Source organism: Pseudomyrmex gracilis, unplaced genomic scaffold (genome assembly GCF_002006095.1).
Source record: "Pseudomyrmex gracilis isolate BER0280 unplaced genomic scaffold, ASM200609v1 scaffold_393, whole genome shotgun sequence".
In the NCBI taxonomy this organism is placed as follows: Eukaryota; Metazoa; Arthropoda; class Insecta; order Hymenoptera; family Formicidae; genus Pseudomyrmex; species Pseudomyrmex gracilis.
In genome coordinates this window covers 70,943-86,914 of record NW_018020977.1, presented here as the reverse complement: position 1 = coordinate 86,914, position 15,972 = coordinate 70,943, and the positions used below count along the sequence as shown (strand labels likewise).

Below are 15,972 nucleotides of genomic sequence, written 5' to 3'. Positions count from 1 at the left end.
TTCTCTCTCTCACTATTTTTTGAGTTTGATTTTCATGCGTTATTTCTGACATTTCTCATATGTGTATTATATGGTTTATAAGATGTATATACTATCTGTCATCGCGGTGACAGGTTGTGTTCACTGACAACACGTTAAATAAAATTAACAATAGCGTGCGCGTAGCGCGCGCCTGTGTTGTGCTAGTAACAGCAAATAATACTTTTTTTTAACGTAACTGTTCTTTCTATTTTAATTATATTGAACATATTACTCTAATTATCCTTGACGTTTTTTCTTTGTTTATTTTCTTATTTGTTTAAAATACCAATGAGAAATCTTGACGACAATAAGTGAAATATGAGGAAATCTTGCAGATCGTGGATTCGATCAGTTTTTGGAACAAATAAGAAAACAAAACTCACGCTCTACTTTGAGTGTGTTAACAGGGCTGTTACCTCGTTAGTTGGATCCACGCATTTTTTCCCCGTGAGTACATTCGAGGACATGCTGCTCAACTTAATCCTCTCTGTTATTGGATTTCTTGGATTCATTTACCTGTTAGGTACGTAAAAACAGACATAAAAAAGATAAATTCATCTTTTTTATTTTTTTTTTTTATCAATTACGCAGCTCGATTAGCGCAATTGATAACCACGTTCAACTCCACTCGCAAGAGACACTTGAAATTAATTCAGCAACTGGAACAGTACATGAAACATCACAGATTATCGCATCCCGTGCAGCAACGATTACGCGCCTATTACAATTATCGCAATAAAAAAGGATTCGAGAGAAACGAGAAAATCATCGATTACGTGTCGCCTTATTTGCGAGAAGTAATTTTGAGAAAAATTTATCTTGGTTTTGAAAGTACACTAATGTTACATAGTGTTTTATAAATTTTTTCTAATCTTTAAAAATTCTTTTAAAACACTTGCGAGTTCAAAAAAGCTCCGTATTTTGTAAAACCAAGTTCTAGCATTTCAGGAACTTCTTCAGCACAACTATCAGCAACTGCTGAACAACGTAGTGATGTTTAAACACATGCCGAAAACGATAGCAACACAACTGATCGGCTGTATACGTTCCGAGATCTTTATGTCGAACGACGTGTTGGTCAGAGCTGGCACAATCAGTGATGCATTGTATTTCATCGCTTCTGGCACCGTAGCCGTGTATAACGACGTAGGAAAGGAGGTATAAAGATCTTGATGCACACACACACAATAACACGTGAATCTTCTTTTTGTTTTATCAATTAGAAACTTTTACCGAGTAAAAGAACTTCATATATAGTGTGAACTAAATAAAAAGGAGAAGCAAAAATAACTGCTTTTATAACAGAAATGATAAAAGGTCGTATGTACATGACATAAACAAAACGTCAACTAGTGTTCAATACGTTACTTTGCGCGACATATGCAGATATGCCACCTGGAAGACGGCGCGTCCTTCGACGAACTGGCCTTGCTGATGGAGAACGAGCTCAGAATGGCCACCGTCGTCGCCGTCGAGAATTGCGAAGTCTATATCTTGACGCGCGTCGACTTCCAACGCATCTTTATGTTTTATCCCGACATCCGGAGTCAATTGCAGAACATCGTCCTCGCGTCTGTGGAGAAGATGTCGCCGCTTGAAAGAGAATCGTCCTCGACGTTGTCCAGAAGCATTAACATCAGCAGCATATTGAGAAGAAAGAGCAGAGGAGATGTATCAGGCAGCGACGGAACAGGGCAACAGTAAGGTGAAGTAGGTGAATCTCGCTTTGTTTACAAAGCAACGTATACATATTCATCATTTTTCGTGATTAAGTTTAATAATTATTTTTATTTATTTGTTTTTCGTATTTTTCTAAGAGTTAAAACAGTAACATTGTATGTATGTACATATAAATGTAAAGAATACATATATGTTCAACGATCAAAACATAACATGTCAACATCGAAACGAACGTTCAACGAAATTAAATGTTCTCCGTGGCAACAACAAATCAGTGATCAATATAATAATCGTCATCTTGATGAACACATATGAACACACACATTGTTAAACTTTCGATATCTTGTTTGCTTCTTCCGTTCTATTATCTTAACTCTTTATCTATCGCTTGTGTCAATAAAATAAACCGCATTAAAGGAGCGACTCATTGAATAGATGTATCGATTATGTGAAAAGTTTACATATCGGTTGATATGTAAACGATGTCAATCAGAATGGTCGAGTCTTCCTTTTGTGCGGGTTTCTGTATGACTGCTGATACATAGACATGAGTCGCCAATGTTCAGGATAATCGGTGTCCCGGCAGCCCTTTTTCACGCTAAACGGCGGCGACAGAGTATCGATGCAGAAGGTGCGTCTGGCAAACGGAGTTCTCGGCCGCGGAACCGTTATCCTCCCCGGCGACAATTCGCTCCTTCGCGTACCGTCGTCGTCTCGTACAGTTTTTCGATCCTTCTCGAGACCGAGCGCGATACCCACCGCGGATCGAATCAATCTCGGATCCTTTTCCCTCTGAAGTTCCTGTTTCTCTCGACAAGCGACACACTTCCGCTCTGTGACACGAATCGCGGAATTCGATTTCGAAGACTTCGCGCTTCTTCGAGGTTCTTTTGCGAGCAAATCTATTATTATTATAAAAAAATAATATAATATTCACCATTTTTTATTGTTTTTATTTCAATTTATTTCTTACCGTCGCAGGAGTGGCTGCAACAGCATCGAGATATGTGTTTTTCTTGTTTTGCACTGTCGCATTCGTCGTTCGCCATCAAAAGCTTCTCGCGATTTCTCGGGGCCGGCGTGTGTTGGATCAGAGCAAAGATCGCCGGCGCCAAACCGCCTTCGGAACCGTCGATGTGCGTCGATCTGCGCGGTTCGTACACCGGATCAATCGGCGTCTCCCAACAGATCGCCAGATCCATCCGGGTCTTCGGCTTCTTGCAACCGAGCGCGGGTCCAAACGTGTAATCCTGTTCCTTCTTCGGAACGATCGCTCGATATTTTGCATCTCGTTCCCACTTGGCCGAGCAGGAACGACATCTCTCTCCTCTCTTGAAGACGGAATCGTCCACCCGATCCGGAAGTGGCTGGTGCTGCAGATTTTCCGCGTGCAGTCTTTTTGCCAGCGCGAATTTATCGTAACAGGACGCGATTTCTAAATATACAAAGAACGAGGAAGATTTTTAATTTTTTTTTTTACACAAAATTAAAATCACTATAGTGCCGATATGTTTAATTTTAATAATTTTACATGTCAAAAATACAAAGTAAGACTAATATCTGATTCTCTAGAGACTTTCTTTGATATGAAAAACAAAAAGAAAAATGATGAAAAAACTGTTTTAAAACTGTCACACCGTTCTGTTTCTCTTCAGAGTTTCTTCGAAACCTGGGACATCCTGGCGCGTGTTTTCCCGAAGAAGACGGGTTATTCGAGACGCGTCCGAACGGCGTCCAGTCCTCGTGAAGCTCATCGCAATCCCGAGCGATTGTATCGCCACGACAGTGAACGCAGCACTTGCACGATTCCATGTTCTTCACTTCTATGTAATTGTTTGTTACGCAACGATTGCATAACAACGTAATGATTAAGTACTTAAATAATCACAACAGGAAAGCGCGCATGTTAATTATCTTTCCAACGATAGTAGTTCGGAGACAATCGCGTTCGTTATCGCGTTCATCATTGTTCTCTATTTTCGCGAACACTGAAAAATATTCGAGCATCACCATAGGAATGCCCGGACTTTGCACTCTGACGTTGGTTTCCTTGGCAACATGATAATTCGATAACGGGAGAGAGATCACTATACTTATCTCCAAATAGTTCTACTTGTATCTATGTTTATTATAGTCCTAATGACACTTAAGCGTATTTCGGTCGCATTTTCGTAGTGTTCTGTTGTTTATCATTATGTATGTTACCATACACGTGATCTCACGTTAGAAATTTGCGGCGTTAAAAAAAAATAATCGCGCTATAAAGATATAACTTTACTGTTTTTTTATAGCGCAAATAAAACGAATAAAAATACCAAATATAGTTTCGAATAAAAACTTCGGGCAACAATTGGAAATGTTTGAGCGCGAGAAGTTTTTTTTTTGGAGAGCAGAAAGCGTATTGAGGATATTGAACTTTCGTATCTATTTTTGTCGTTATCTTACTTTTTTCTTTTATAATTATCTTATGGTTGCAATTCTCATAATTGACAAGTGACATGACTGATGCGTTCCCAGAAGCGAAAACGTAACTTTAGATCCGAAAACCGTCATGAAGCTGAAATGTATTGCGAACAACCAGAGTGCGCAACGACCGGGAGGGATTTTGTCCGCGTAATTTGCGGATTCTCCGAATTGGTAACACGTAAAATGTAACACGGAAAATTAAAAGATCGGGAAACACCGATGATTTCGCGGAGCGTTTCGAAATCGCGGAAATCGCGAGTTTCAGATTGTGGGAAGACACGCGAATGTAAATTGCTACCTAACGTACGGCGTATTTGTAGATCAGAAACACCGATGCAAGCGTTAAATTCTCATGAATATTACGAATTTATTATTGTTACGCGCGCGAGATGCATGAAGAAAACAACCATTCTTATCGCGCCGCTTGTTTTCGACTGCGTGAATTAGGTTTGTCGGTGTCGCTCGGAAGAGCGTGGTGTGTGAACGCATTTGTATTTATAAACTACACGGAATATACGCGAGGTTTCTTCTATCGATGCCGTTCTCTCCCTTCCACTCGGAAGAGACCTTGATGTGAGAAACCTCGGTCAAAACTCGTGGCCGGATCACGCGACAGTTGTGAAGTCGTACTCGTTCGACTCTTCTCTCGTTTCTTCTCTTCTCACGTTTCTTCTCTTCTCAAAAAACTATATCGTTGATAAAACACACACGTGCGCGCAAAACAGGGTGAAAAGTAGGGTAACCTACCTACGAAGTGCACGGCGATCGAACGCCGAGGTATGTGTGTTCCGCTGAAAATTTATTTTCTGAGATCGCTAGATATGTAAAGAGAGAGAGAGAGAGAGAGAGAGAGAGAGAGAGAGAGAGAAAGAGAGATTGTGTGTTCCGATATAATTTACACGTTCGGAAAAACACGGCATATTAATCACGTCGAATATTTTATGTTCCATAAAAGGCAAACCAGGCTCTATAGAAGTAAAGAATTAACATGTAGAAGTAAACCTTCGAGTTTTATCACAAAAAGAGTCGGCGGTATCAAAGGGAAGCCAGCTTTGATATGGCTGCTCCGCAGATCTCATCTTTCCTTTGATGATTACACTAGTTTCAAATGCCTTGCGTATCAACTTCCTAAAGACAAAAGAATATTTATGTATATACGACACCTCGATTTCCTCAAGTGATTCCGATGCTAATCAGAAAGCGACGACCATATTATTGTCTTTCCAAGAAGCCAATATATTCATTCGTTTGATCAAAAACTATCGTAATCTCATTTTTATGTTAAATTTAACGGCACATAATATAAACACAGAGATTGGTTTTGCATCTAAACCAAAAAACATAATATTTTCAATAATTTGCATTTTGTTTGAAAACGTTTCTGCTATAACACACTCATTAATTTAATTTTTACTTTTAATAATTGTGTGTTACATTTTTGTTATTCAGTAACTACTAAGTATCTTATGAAAGTAACTACTAAGTATCTTACGAAAGAAAAAATTAATCTTTAAATAAGCTAATTATTGTAATTATCTTATTATACGCACAAGATTGACATTAGTGAGAGATTGCGTGAGACACGGAAAATGTCGCAATTAATTTTTTAAATCAATCAATATTGCAAATCAGCTCCAGAAAGATTGCGGAAAAAGATATTCTTCACGAAAAAAATTGCTACAGATTTTGATAAGTTGTACATACGTGCGTTTTCTTAATTGCCGTAACGAGCGTGTAGTTTGTGACGCTCTACGACGATCCGGGAAAATACCACATGGCCGTGACGTTCTCGGTATAAGCGAATGAGGATTGTGACGTGTGAGGACGTATGAATCAACCGCGCCGCCGAGATCAGTAGTGTAGCAGTGAACGCCGTGCGTGCTACTAGTCAGTAGTGTCGTCGCTCATTCAACAGTTAGTTCTGCGAAAACAACAAAGAACAAGTTTTTCAAACACCTGGTGTTTTGACTTACGGTGAGTGAAAGAAAATGCGCGAAAATGAATAAGAAAACAAAAGTCGTAAATTAAATATAATTCTCAAAAAAGAAAAAAAAACAGTACATATAATAGTGTTGTCATATTCTCCGCATGTTTGTTAAGATAAATTTATACGGCAATGAGATCTTATTAAAAACGTTAGAAATGAACTGTACGTGGAATGAATTTAAACAATTTTTTGTTCACGGACTTTGATCGTAACAACGGGAACATTTTCGAACATAGAATAATACTGACAAAATAAGAATTAAAATAAACGAATTAACATAAATATACTTCTTTATACAGGTGATCCTTGATCGTGTTTATTCGGCAATTCCAGTTTTCAATATGAATACGAAAACCGACGAAATATTATATCTGGACGAAATCCATGACGAAGTGTCAAAGCCTCTGACCGCGTCAATCACCAATCTGGATGCGATTCCGTCCATTCACACACGAGCCGGCTTCGCTTCAGACAATGCCGAATCAGAAGCGGGCGACCTCGACGAGAAATTGAAGGACGGAACACCGTCGGCGCCGCCGCTCGGCTTTCAGAGCAGAAATGGACCGGATGAACCACCCGGTTTGTTGCCTAACCAGCCCATCTTCTCGTCAAACGTAACGCTCACCACTCCCGACGTAAACGTTTATCAGCACAAGAAGACTTTGGCTCAGGGTATGATGGATCTGGCGCTCCTGTCCGCAAACGCGAATCAGATGCGCTACATTCTACAGACAGACGGTCGTCATCCTTACTTTTACCCGTCGCTCACCATGATCAGCATGAGCCTGTTACTGCAGATCGCCGTAGGTATCGGTCTCATCTGGAACAGCGTCTACAATGTCAAGGAACACGAGCAGATGTGCAAGGCGAATAAAGCAAACAATTGGACGGTCATCGGTATCTTCCTGGTCACGATACTCAATGTTTTCATCTCGTCGTTCAACGTTGTTGATGAGGTCCCGGGAATTGCGACGGCAGTTGCGACGTAATTGTCTGGACTCTTCTTCTTATCATACTTAACGCTCTCTATTCGTTACTAAGTGTGAATTATATTCGATGTTTCAGATACATAACATAATAATTTTCGATATTTTTAATAATGCGATATATATTGTTAAAAGTTAGATTTTTTAAGATTAGACAAAAGTTTTTTACAAATAATAATTAATAGAGAATTATCTCTTAATATCTATCTTATCTAAAAGTTTTTTACTTCGCATCTTTTTCATCGTTTTTACAAAAAAAAACATTTACTTTTATAATATCATATTACTGATCTGATCTATACATATCAAACATTAAAAACATCTTTCAGACATTTTTCATTGAGCAAAAAACTATGGACATATCTAAATATTTCTAAAACATGTTTTTACTCGGCGCAGTCGATATTTACACACGTATTGTCATTTATGTTAAGTTCCATGTCATTTATTTATTTCTGATAAGTATGAATATGTAAATAATGTATACGACTAGATCAGTTTTTTACTTGATTATGACAATAGATAAGTTTTTTCTATGTGTAACAATATATGTGTGATAATTTTGTTAAAAAATGTGTGTGTTTCAAACACGTCGATCAAACGCGAACAGTGGACGGTATCAAGTTCAACATTCGTTCCAATTCGTCGAACAAACGTTTCCTATTTTGTTGTAGATTTTCCTCCGCGCGGTTCTGGCGTTCGTTCAAATCGTCCAACCACTTTGCCGCTTCGCTATTATTACCTTGAATTTTGTGTGTTCGAGATGAGCAATCCAAAGCCAAATTTTGAGATTTATTGCTCGCCGACGCAAAACCTTGAAGCTTCTCTTCAATTATACGACACAACAGTGAGCTGAATGCGGCGAGTTCTTGCAAATCTATTCTTCCTGGATTTGGAGATTCTTTGAATTTCTTGTGATCTTGGACTACTGTAGCCTGTAAGGTTGCGTTACAATCATACCATTTCAATACTTGCATATACTTTGGATATTTCGAGAAATATTTTGAAATTTTATTCAAAAAGATCTTTGTGAACATCAACAAAATAATAATTTATTTCTTTGTAGAGTTACATCGCAATATGAAGATAGTTTAAGGATTGAGAAACAAATTCTAAAAATCGCAACGCGAGCTCGAGTCTGTGTTTTGTTTTTCAAACTTATTCTTGTTGAAACGAAACAACTCTTGTTGTTTACAGACCAAGCGTTAGATGACAATTCGACGCAAAAACCAATGTATGTAATTTTCTTAAACCGATTTAAATTAATTTGATGACACATCGTTACCATCCAATCGAAGAACACGTGCTGCTTCCTCAGCCATTTGACGCGTGTCTCGAGTAGAATTCCAATTTTGTGAAATTCTCGCAGTTTTTGTCGATTTTTTTCTTCGGGATTTACACTTGCGTCGTTGATGACGTTCGTTACGAGACGTTTTGTCAACGCTAATTCGGACACGTTCAGATGCGGCAAACCGCTAACGTTGACACTCGCCGCGTGCACTCTACATATCAATCTGCCTTGTTCCCGGATCAATTCGGAAATCTCTTTCAGATTCAGATTTACCTTCGCGTTCAGATGCAAAATATTGTCGAGCAGATCACTCGTCGATAACGATTGATTAGTCGATAGATTTAATGGCGCGGTCTGTGTGAATAATATAAAACGTTAGAAAAATGTTTATACTCAGCTACGTTGTATATTTCAACGACAGAGGAATAAAAATAATGTTCGTAGACACCAACTTCTAGTGAGTCTTCGTGCGAGCATTCGGCGCCCAGAACACTGTTGATCAGTTTCGTTCGAAAAACAACATTCAGACAATCTTGCTTTGCCAGAAGCCAAGCTAAAGCGATTAATAAATCTCTGTTGCGACTACCGCCTCGTGATAGACCGTAAAACTCTATTGTCGGATATTGCAAAAAAGCGAAGTGTAGCTTCACCGCTAACTGAGTATCTAGAATTAGAGTCGACGACAAGTCAACAAGTTTTTTTGTAAAGTAAGATAGCGAATTTTCACCAGTGTGATGAGACATAGAAAATTTTACTAATAGTCAACGGTCCAAGCGCGTCTTTACATATAAAATTGCGCCAACAATATCTCGATAACATATCAATAATAATGAAGATGCAAAAACCTCGCGTGTAAAGAAAGTAAAAAATATTAAACATTAAAATTGTAAAATATATTTTTATATATTTTAATATTTTATATTTGAGTATATATTCCATTTTTTTCAATATTTATCAATTTACTTATAACATTTTTATACGAAATATTCTCAAATATCCGGTCACTGATCAAAAAATTCGAACAATAAAATTTTGACGGCGGGAAAATGTTCTGTTTTCTCGTGGATAATGAAAAGTCTTATTCTTTTTTTTGTAAATAATAAATCAGATCGATTAAAAAAAACAAACCGTAATCTCGGAAATCTACGTCGCTCCGTTTTTCTGACGCAGAAAAGTAACTCAGAACGTGCAGTGTGCTCCACAGTGTTTCTTCCTGACACAAAACACATGACAGATCTGTCAGATGGGTTTAGGTTAGGGTTTGAGAAAAAAACATTTGATTCTAATCGCACGCATATGCGACACGCGCACACACTTACGGCATTTTTGTCCGGATAGTTGTCCTTGGCCAGCCTCAGATGTTCGGGCGTTAAGTTTACGTTTGTCAACGAAGCGATGTATTTGCACAATGACAACAAAGCGTCTTTTATATCGGACATTATGAATAAAACTCGCGCGCGTACATTTTAGTTTCGACTCTACTCACACGATGTCGCTCTCGTTACTTATTTCGAACCATTTTCGAACCAAGTAAGACCGCAAAAATATTATTAAGCGATGGTGTATAAAATTTTTCTTTGTTTCTGTACAAAATTGCTTTCACGGAAAAAGATTGTTTTTTTTTATCTCCGAGTGTTAATTACAAATTGTCTGATTACACAAGTTGTAGAAGTATATAAACTAGCACTAGACAACTAACGCACAAGCAAATCAAAATAAAAAATTTTAACACGTAAGTAACTTAACACCGCTACACTTTATTTTCATCTTGGAATAGAACTTTTAAAGTTTTATCCGTAAGATAAGGTAGGAATTTGAGACAAAGCGCCTTCAGACCGTTTCTTGATCGCTATGTTTCTGACAGATCTCTACGTCACGCGAACCGTTACTTCCCGTTTCACGCATGCGCGTGAAACTTCAGCCTGTCTGCAACAGCACTGTTGGACTGCTCTCCGAGCACGGGAGCAGATCCGAGAGACCGATCAGTGAGGCGCCAGGTGTTTGGCGTATGGATCGTCGTTGTGTTGGATCTTTTTAATTCTTTGCAAAGCTCAAGTTCACAATTCCACAAAATGTTATTGAATGCTCCGTGTTCAAAATGGAAACTGTATCTAGTTCTCGTTCTGGTAAGAATTTGTCTTTTACATGTTGCGCTGCTTTCTCAATGTTCATACAAAAATTAATTCACGTGTAATTTATTTTGCTTGTGAATTTTTTAATTAAAATTTTTATTGAAGTTTTTTTATTGAAACACGCATGTGGTTCCTGTAGACATATGTATATATATATATGTAAAAAATTGTGTGTTTTATTTAATTTCGTAATTATGCAAATGTATGATATATTTGCAGATGAGAAAAACCACTTAAAAAGTTGACTTGGAAAAACGCATAAACACAAGTTTCCGTAGTGCCGCGAATTTACTATTCACTACATTAGCATACATGTAAAAACTCGTAGTATTGATTTCATACATACGCGCATCACACATTTCAACTTTTCTGCAAAAGTCCAATTTGTCAGCGTTTTTCTTTTTTTTTTTTTTGAAGAACCAAAAAGAGCATGTGTGAAAATTTCAAAACTTCTTTCTCTTGGTCTGGTGTGATATGAATATATTTATCCGCTCTTACAATATTATCTTGAAAGTTTCTTTCTTCTTTTATAAGTATGATATGTGTGTGATATATTTTTTTATCGCGCTACAGTTTAATCAATACAACGCACGTGTTTTGCATTGCAGTGTTCTTCTTTTTTGTAGTCAGAAATAGAGATATGTTTTTTTTTAAATATTCACGGCTTTGCATGTTTCGGAAGTTTGTTACGGCAAGTTGTTGTAGCAAGTGTTAATTGCGAGTACGGTGATAAAAGGATGACAGTCAGAATTACCTGGAAATCGCAGCGGTCGTGTAATTTCGCGATTATCGTGGCTCTGGTGGGAGAAAACTTCGTGAGATTTACCGGGGATTTTTATACCTTGCATTTATAAAACAAAGTCGTAAAATCACGTGTTGTATCATTGTTGTAAAATCACGTGTTGTATCAATCGGTTTCCTGAAATAAAAAATGACAAATTCTCTCATACGCGCGGAAACGGCATGTATATATATAGCGTGTATGCATATGTACGTAAATATATAGATTTATTTTGCGCAAATGTGTTGCAAACTAAATCTACATGAAAAACCTGTTGCTGTAATGTATACAACTTAAATAAACGTGTAGCGTACGTTACATGAATACATTATTTTTTTTTTCTGCTCACAAGTTTAGCGCGAAACAAAGTTAAAAACTTTCTATTATCTACATACGTGTGTGTTCTGTATTTGATAATGAAATTTTATTTGAGATTATCATATGTTTTCTAAGTAATTCTATAAACTCGCGCCTACCAGTACAGAAATAAAATGATTCATCACTCTTATCGCCATGCGTGATCCTGCAAGTTTAATCGGTCGAGCAAACGCGTTTCCAGATGTACGCGTGTTTGTATGTTAATAGTAGTTTTATATGATTCTCTCTCTCTCTCTCTCTCTCTCTCTCTCTTATTAATTTTATAAAAAACAAAAATTATCTTTGTATTTTGATTCCCGCATTACAGATGTGTCAGGCAACGCGGCGGATTGAAGGATATCCTCATGCGACCGTCGAAAATTCGCAAGACAATATCTCGAAACTGATCGAAAACGCTTACAAGAATCACGAATTATTGTCGCAGAATGAGTGGTTATTGCGTAATAACGAAGGTCGAGCGAACAGTCCGATGGAGAGCACCACCTTGAAACAGTTACATTCTCAGAGCGATGAAATTTCATCAGAACTGTCGTACACACAAAGAAAATTGTTGGCAGGTACGAAAACAATTAGTGCGTCTGGATAAAAAATATTTATTAAAAGTATTTATTGAGATAATCGATTTTTTTTCTTGACGTACAATATATATAAGTCCATATGGGAAGTTAATTGCTTTTAATGTTACTTATTTTTTATTTTATGTTCCTTGAGAGATTTCCTCATACCGTGTAATTCAATTCACTTATATTTTTAGCATTGCGTACGTGGCTGAGTAAGTAATTGTGTAGTTAACACGAATGTGTGTTTCTTGTAAATCCGTAGTGTTTTCGTCATCGCTTTTCTGGACATTTATTCTTGAAAAAAAAAAAAAAAAAACCGATAATTAATCTGTGCACTGTGCTCAGACTTTGTGCAGAAAGATCACCATAGAAGTCGATTATTTTTATATTTGCAGTAATAGAGATGTACATTTTTGTGTATAGTGTCAAGTACATCATCGTCAAGTTATAAGGAGAGAGACGAGATTATTTTTCCAGAAAGACCAACACCGATTTGCCATAATAACAGCACGTTCTGCGAGGACGTCGTTGGTTATCCGAAGCAATTAATAAATCGCGCGATCGCGCAAAACGACAGTCTCAGATTTCTGCAGACCATCGATCCGGTTGATATAATTTATTAGTTATTTAATTAAAACAAAATTATTATTTTAATAGTACAGTGTGTTACAGTTAAAATTGTTCGAATTTTTGTTCAGTTGCCCGAAATCGAACAGAGAATGGATGAACTGGACGCATGGCCACTTTGTCGATATCATGTAAGTAATTGTAAGTCTTCTGTGGTTGAATTTACCAAAAAGCTTTTGCTATCATCGAATAATACGCTTCTTTCAATTAGAACAAAAAACTTTGTGTTGAAATAAAATGAAATAAAATTATTTTTTATTTGTGCGAAGGAACGAATTAGTTATTTACATCTACTTAATGTGTTATACGGTCTTTTAATTAAAAGTATGCTGTGTTTCTATAGGAAGAAGTAGTATATCCAAAGGCTGCACAGGATAAGGACAATCAGTGGCTGTTCGTCGTGAATCAAGAGAATCTGAAGCAAGGAGTGCGCATCGAAGTTTGCGAGTAAGAAACGTTTTATTTTTATCATAAGACAAAGAGAGAGTTCCTTCAGCAGATAATAATCCTAGACTGTGAATCCTTGATTTTGTAGAGACACAAATCGAGGATGTAACATGATCGATGGTTTCGCGGAGGGTTACCGAACCACTTGCAAGCAGAAGTATATATATCGAGAATTGGCGGCGATGGACGCCAATAGCAATAAAATTATCAAGTCACAGTTCTCCTTCCCGTCTAGTTGCTGCTGTCACGTTAAGTTTACCGGTAACACGCTCGTCCGATTCGGACCAGGTCTGCATACTAATTTAAATCGGACCGTGGAAGTAAAGAAAGGAGGAGGATATGAAAGTGAGAGCGAGAGCGAAGAAAGTTAGTAATATAAAAAACAATATCGCAATAAGATGCTTGTAAAGCGTACTTTGCATACTTTTTTTTTTCTCTTAGAGCGCTAACTGCCGCCAATTGCTAATGAGAGAACGCATGCATAAAATTCGTCCTGCGTATCTCCTTTTAGCAACACCGAGATGATCAAAATATTGTACTCCATGTGGACTTCGACCAATTCTTGGAAAATAATCGACAATGTATCATACATATATAGTCAGTTACCAAAAAAAAAACCTTTATGTAAACTTTTTTTTATATAAATAATACAAATGTTTTTATATTCTTTAATACGAATGACATTTGACGCTAGGATAAGAAGTGTATACAGAGAATTATTATGTGATATTATGTGTGATATAATTAACTTACATATATTTTATATATCGTTGTTATATCTAAATTTTACATAAGTTATCTTAAGATTAAAATATTCTACTCTTTTTTTTTGTGTATAACTTATTTCGTATAAAGCGTCAGGTTGCTGATAGAAGGCACAATTTGTATAAAAAAGTATCGGAAGTTCTTACTTATCTATGCAATGCACATTTCAGTCAAAAACTTAACAGTAAACTTCTCAAAAAAATCTGTATAGTAGTAATGAAGTTACGTCTGGCAGTTTTCTTTACGGAGAAGGAGCATTATCTGTGCAAGAGAGAGATAGATAAATTTATCCTTAAATGTTCTAGTGGATCACAAAACAAATGCGATATTGTACGTATGAAGACGGTCTTCCATTCTTGGAGAAGAGTAAGATAGGACATCAAAAGACAAATCAGTCTCGCTGTGTTTACATTATTAAATTCTCACTCTGTCTGTTAAATTAAATGTTCTCGCCACAAATTTATTGTACCTTTTTCTTGTAAATCTCAGTATGTCTGAAACAGAAAAGAACAAAATTTCATATCGTGAGTTTGCATAATGAGTAATTTTATTACACATTGGATAGATATCATGACGTTTTTTTAACTTTATATAAGCATAATATATTTCGCAGATATACCTTCTCGACTATACCTTAGCACCGAAATCACTATCGAAACCGCTCTTTCTCTGCATCTGTGCCTGAAGATCGGCAAGCTGCGAGATTGACATGTCAATGTCACCACTGCTAATGTGCGCTGTGTGTCTGAAATTTGTGGGTAGGCCGATCATGCTTCTATCTATCCTGAGCCTCTGATGGGGTCTGCTGTTGTTTCGTCTGCCGCTCCGCCTCGCTTGCGGCGTCAAGCAGCATGTAAAGCATTGCACCCAGAGTTCGCTGTTGCCGGCCATTTTATGATATCCTCGCTTTTGTTTCTCTGACGGACGATTTGGACGGTGGTTTTTCTTCTTTCTCCGACTGAGATCGTCACGGATAACCTTAAACCACGGTGTTGAACTATTCGATTCGAACAAACCGAGTGAGTGATAAGTCGAATAGCTTCAGGAATCTTCTTTTTGTCCAAAAAAGGTAAGTGCACGGTCAAAGAGTAAAGTTCGCGGCAGCGTTTTCTTTATGACACATAGGTTAAGACTTCCAAACGAAGTTTATACAAACCGGATACAAACCGCAAACGCTTGTGTCAATCTTCTTGCGCACCAACATCAACGGCTAAACGGGCCGAGCAAAACAAACATTTCCGCGAAACGACGAAGAGCATTGTTCTTCGTGAGAGAAAATAGAGGACAAAAAACATATATGAGAAACAATGAGAGGCATAAACTCCCCACACAAGACCGTAAACTTCAGGGCTTTCGATGATTAACAGTGTTTGCAGCGCCTCCTCAAATCATCTGTCCAGGAACTAAAGTTTTGTACGTGTGGTTTAAAAAAAAAAAAAAAAAAGGTTTTTCCACCATTTTGAATCGCTACAGAGACCGGTGTTCACCGGATCTTATTTTTTATGTATAAATTTTGAGATTGAGTTTGTCTTCGGAGAGAGAGATGTCTCCGAAAGCCAACCGAGCGATCTATGCAACATCGTAAGATGAACTTTAAGACGATCGCAAGTATAAGATCCGATCCTGGTTTTCGGTACGTGTGAAGTCTGCGGCGGGAGCCCGCCATTTGCAATACCATGAGGAGGATCTCATAAACGCGTAACAGAATGAAAATGTGTTGGTGAAAGCGCAAAAAATCCAAAAAGGTACGTGCGCACAATATGTTCGTATGTGTGTTTAAGTAAAATGTACAATCATTGGATGCAAAATCCATCTATGTAAAGTTGGAATTGGAATCCAAATGTTTTTCAG

General features: G+C 37.4%; 6 protein-coding genes across 11 annotated transcripts in view; 3 read left to right on the top strand and 3 right to left on the bottom strand.

Moving 5' to 3' along the window:
• The window catches only part of LOC109860453 (potassium channel KOR1-like), a 5,465-nt gene extending 2,020 nt beyond the window's left edge, over window positions 1–3,445 (top strand). For 2 of the 4 annotated variants that reach the window (XM_020439535.1, XM_020439533.1), the window contains 5 exons: window positions 357–544; window positions 613–818; window positions 970–1,179; window positions 1,408–1,731; window positions 3,357–3,445. In XM_020439535.1, the coding sequence (XP_020295124.1) occupies window positions 357–544; window positions 613–818; window positions 970–1,179; window positions 1,408–1,725 (922 nt within the window). In that variant the 3' untranslated portion in view covers window positions 1,726–1,731; window positions 3,357–3,445. Of the gene's footprint in view, window positions 1–356; window positions 545–612; window positions 819–969; window positions 1,180–1,407; window positions 1,736–3,356 lie in introns of all 4 variants that reach the window. The other 2 variants (XM_020439536.1, XM_020439534.1) reach the window with 2 other exon arrangements.
• Window positions 1,803–4,170, bottom strand: LOC109860455. The gene is made up of 3 exons (XM_020439537.1): window positions 3,339–4,170; window positions 2,675–3,136; window positions 1,803–2,603 (listed from the first exon to the last, which is right to left on the bottom strand). The coding sequence occupies exons 1-3, from the start codon at window positions 3,511–3,513 to the stop codon at window positions 2,191–2,193; spliced, it is 1,050 nt and encodes a 349-aa protein (XP_020295126.1). The 5' UTR covers window positions 3,514–4,170; the 3' UTR covers window positions 1,803–2,190.
• A 1,881-nt stretch (window positions 4,171–6,051) lies between these two features.
• Window positions 6,052–7,325, top strand: LOC109860457 (ninjurin-1-like). The gene is made up of 2 exons (XM_020439539.1): window positions 6,052–6,141; window positions 6,454–7,325. Exon 2 carries the CDS (start codon window positions 6,496–6,498, stop codon window positions 7,141–7,143), a length of 648 nt encoding a protein of 215 aa, XP_020295128.1. The 5' UTR covers window positions 6,052–6,141; window positions 6,454–6,495; the 3' UTR covers window positions 7,144–7,325.
• A 144-nt stretch (window positions 7,326–7,469) lies between these two features.
• Window positions 7,470–10,194, bottom strand: LOC109860452. Its single transcript, XM_020439532.1, has 5 exons — window positions 9,751–10,194; window positions 9,560–9,644; window positions 8,884–9,095; window positions 8,426–8,785; window positions 7,470–8,075 (listed from the first exon to the last, which is right to left on the bottom strand). Exons 1-5 carry the CDS (start codon window positions 9,868–9,870, stop codon window positions 7,737–7,739), a joined length of 1,116 nt encoding a protein of 371 aa, XP_020295121.1. The 5' UTR covers window positions 9,871–10,194; the 3' UTR covers window positions 7,470–7,736.
• A 135-nt stretch (window positions 10,195–10,329) lies between these two features.
• On the top strand, window positions 10,330–14,179 carry LOC109860472. Its single transcript, XM_020439569.1, has 7 exons — window positions 10,330–10,557; window positions 12,030–12,279; window positions 12,706–12,887; window positions 12,981–13,040; window positions 13,253–13,356; window positions 13,445–13,722; window positions 13,798–14,179. Exons 1-7 carry the CDS (start codon window positions 10,504–10,506, stop codon window positions 13,803–13,805), a joined length of 936 nt encoding a protein of 311 aa, XP_020295158.1. The 5' UTR covers window positions 10,330–10,503; the 3' UTR covers window positions 13,806–14,179.
• Window positions 14,180–14,411: 232 nt separating this feature from the next.
• LOC109860473 (CDC42 small effector protein homolog) lies at window positions 14,412–15,858 on the bottom strand. Of its 3 annotated transcripts, none has more exons than XM_020439571.1 (3): window positions 15,278–15,531; window positions 14,755–15,099; window positions 14,412–14,615 (listed from the first exon to the last, which is right to left on the bottom strand). In XM_020439571.1, exons 1-3 carry the CDS (start codon window positions 15,323–15,325, stop codon window positions 14,607–14,609), a joined length of 402 nt encoding a protein of 133 aa, XP_020295160.1. In that variant the 5' UTR covers window positions 15,326–15,531; the 3' UTR covers window positions 14,412–14,606. The 3 variants fall into 3 exon arrangements, 2 of the variants coding, with proteins under 2 accessions (XP_020295160.1, XP_020295161.1); XM_020439572.1 differs by having other exon boundaries at window positions 14,741–15,099; window positions 15,278–15,518; XR_002250828.1 differs by lacking the exon at window positions 14,412–14,615 and having other exon boundaries at window positions 15,016–15,173; window positions 15,278–15,858.
• Window positions 15,859–15,972: the final 114 nt, after the last annotated feature.

What these genes read in the sequence shown, in the direction of transcription:
- LOC109860472 (XM_020439569.1), top strand. Translation starts at nt 10,504, where the DNA reads ATGTTATTGAATGCTCCGTGTTCAAAATGGAAACTGTATCTAGTTCTC. An exon ending in ACAAAGAAAATTGTTGGCAG is followed by an intron (nt 12,280 to 12,705) that starts GTACGAAAACAA and finishes TTTTGTGTATAG; the next exon opens with TGTCAAGTACATCATCGTCA. An exon ending in GGCCACTTTGTCGATATCAT is followed by an intron (nt 13,041 to 13,252) that starts GTAAGTAATTGT and finishes GTGTTTCTATAG; the next exon opens with GAAGAAGTAGTATATCCAAA.
- LOC109860457 (XM_020439539.1), top strand. Translation starts at nt 6,496, where the DNA reads ATGAATACGAAAACCGACGAAATATTATATCTGGACGAAATCCATGAC.
- LOC109860452 (XM_020439532.1), bottom strand. Translation starts at nt 9,870, where the DNA reads ATGTCCGATATAAAAGACGCTTTGTTGTCATTGTGCAAATACATCGCT. An exon ending in CGTAGATTTCCGAGATTACG is followed by an intron (nt 9,096 to 9,559) that starts GTTTGTTTTTTT and finishes CTCTAATTCTAG; the next exon opens with ATACTCAGTTAGCGGTGAAG. An exon ending in ACGTGTTCTTCGATTGGATG is followed by an intron (nt 8,076 to 8,425) that starts GTAACGATGTGT and finishes GCAACCTTACAG; the next exon opens with GCTACAGTAGTCCAAGATCA.
- LOC109860473 (XM_020439571.1), bottom strand. Translation starts at nt 15,325, where the DNA reads ATGTTGGTGCGCAAGAAGATTGACACAAGCGTTTGCGGTTTGTATCCG. An exon ending in GCGTTTGCGGTTTGTATCCG is followed by an intron (nt 15,100 to 15,277) that starts GTTTGTATAAAC and finishes CCGTGGTTTAAG; the next exon opens with GTTATCCGTGACGATCTCAG.
- LOC109860455 (XM_020439537.1), bottom strand. Translation starts at nt 3,513, where the DNA reads ATGGAATCGTGCAAGTGCTGCGTTCACTGTCGTGGCGATACAATCGCT. An exon ending in CTCTGAAGAGAAACAGAACG is followed by an intron (nt 3,137 to 3,338) that starts GTGTGACAGTTT and finishes TTGTATATTTAG; the next exon opens with AAATCGCGTCCTGTTACGAT. An exon ending in TTGCAGCCACTCCTGCGACG is followed by an intron (nt 2,604 to 2,674) that starts GTAAGAAATAAA and finishes TAATAATAATAG; the next exon opens with ATTTGCTCGCAAAAGAACCT.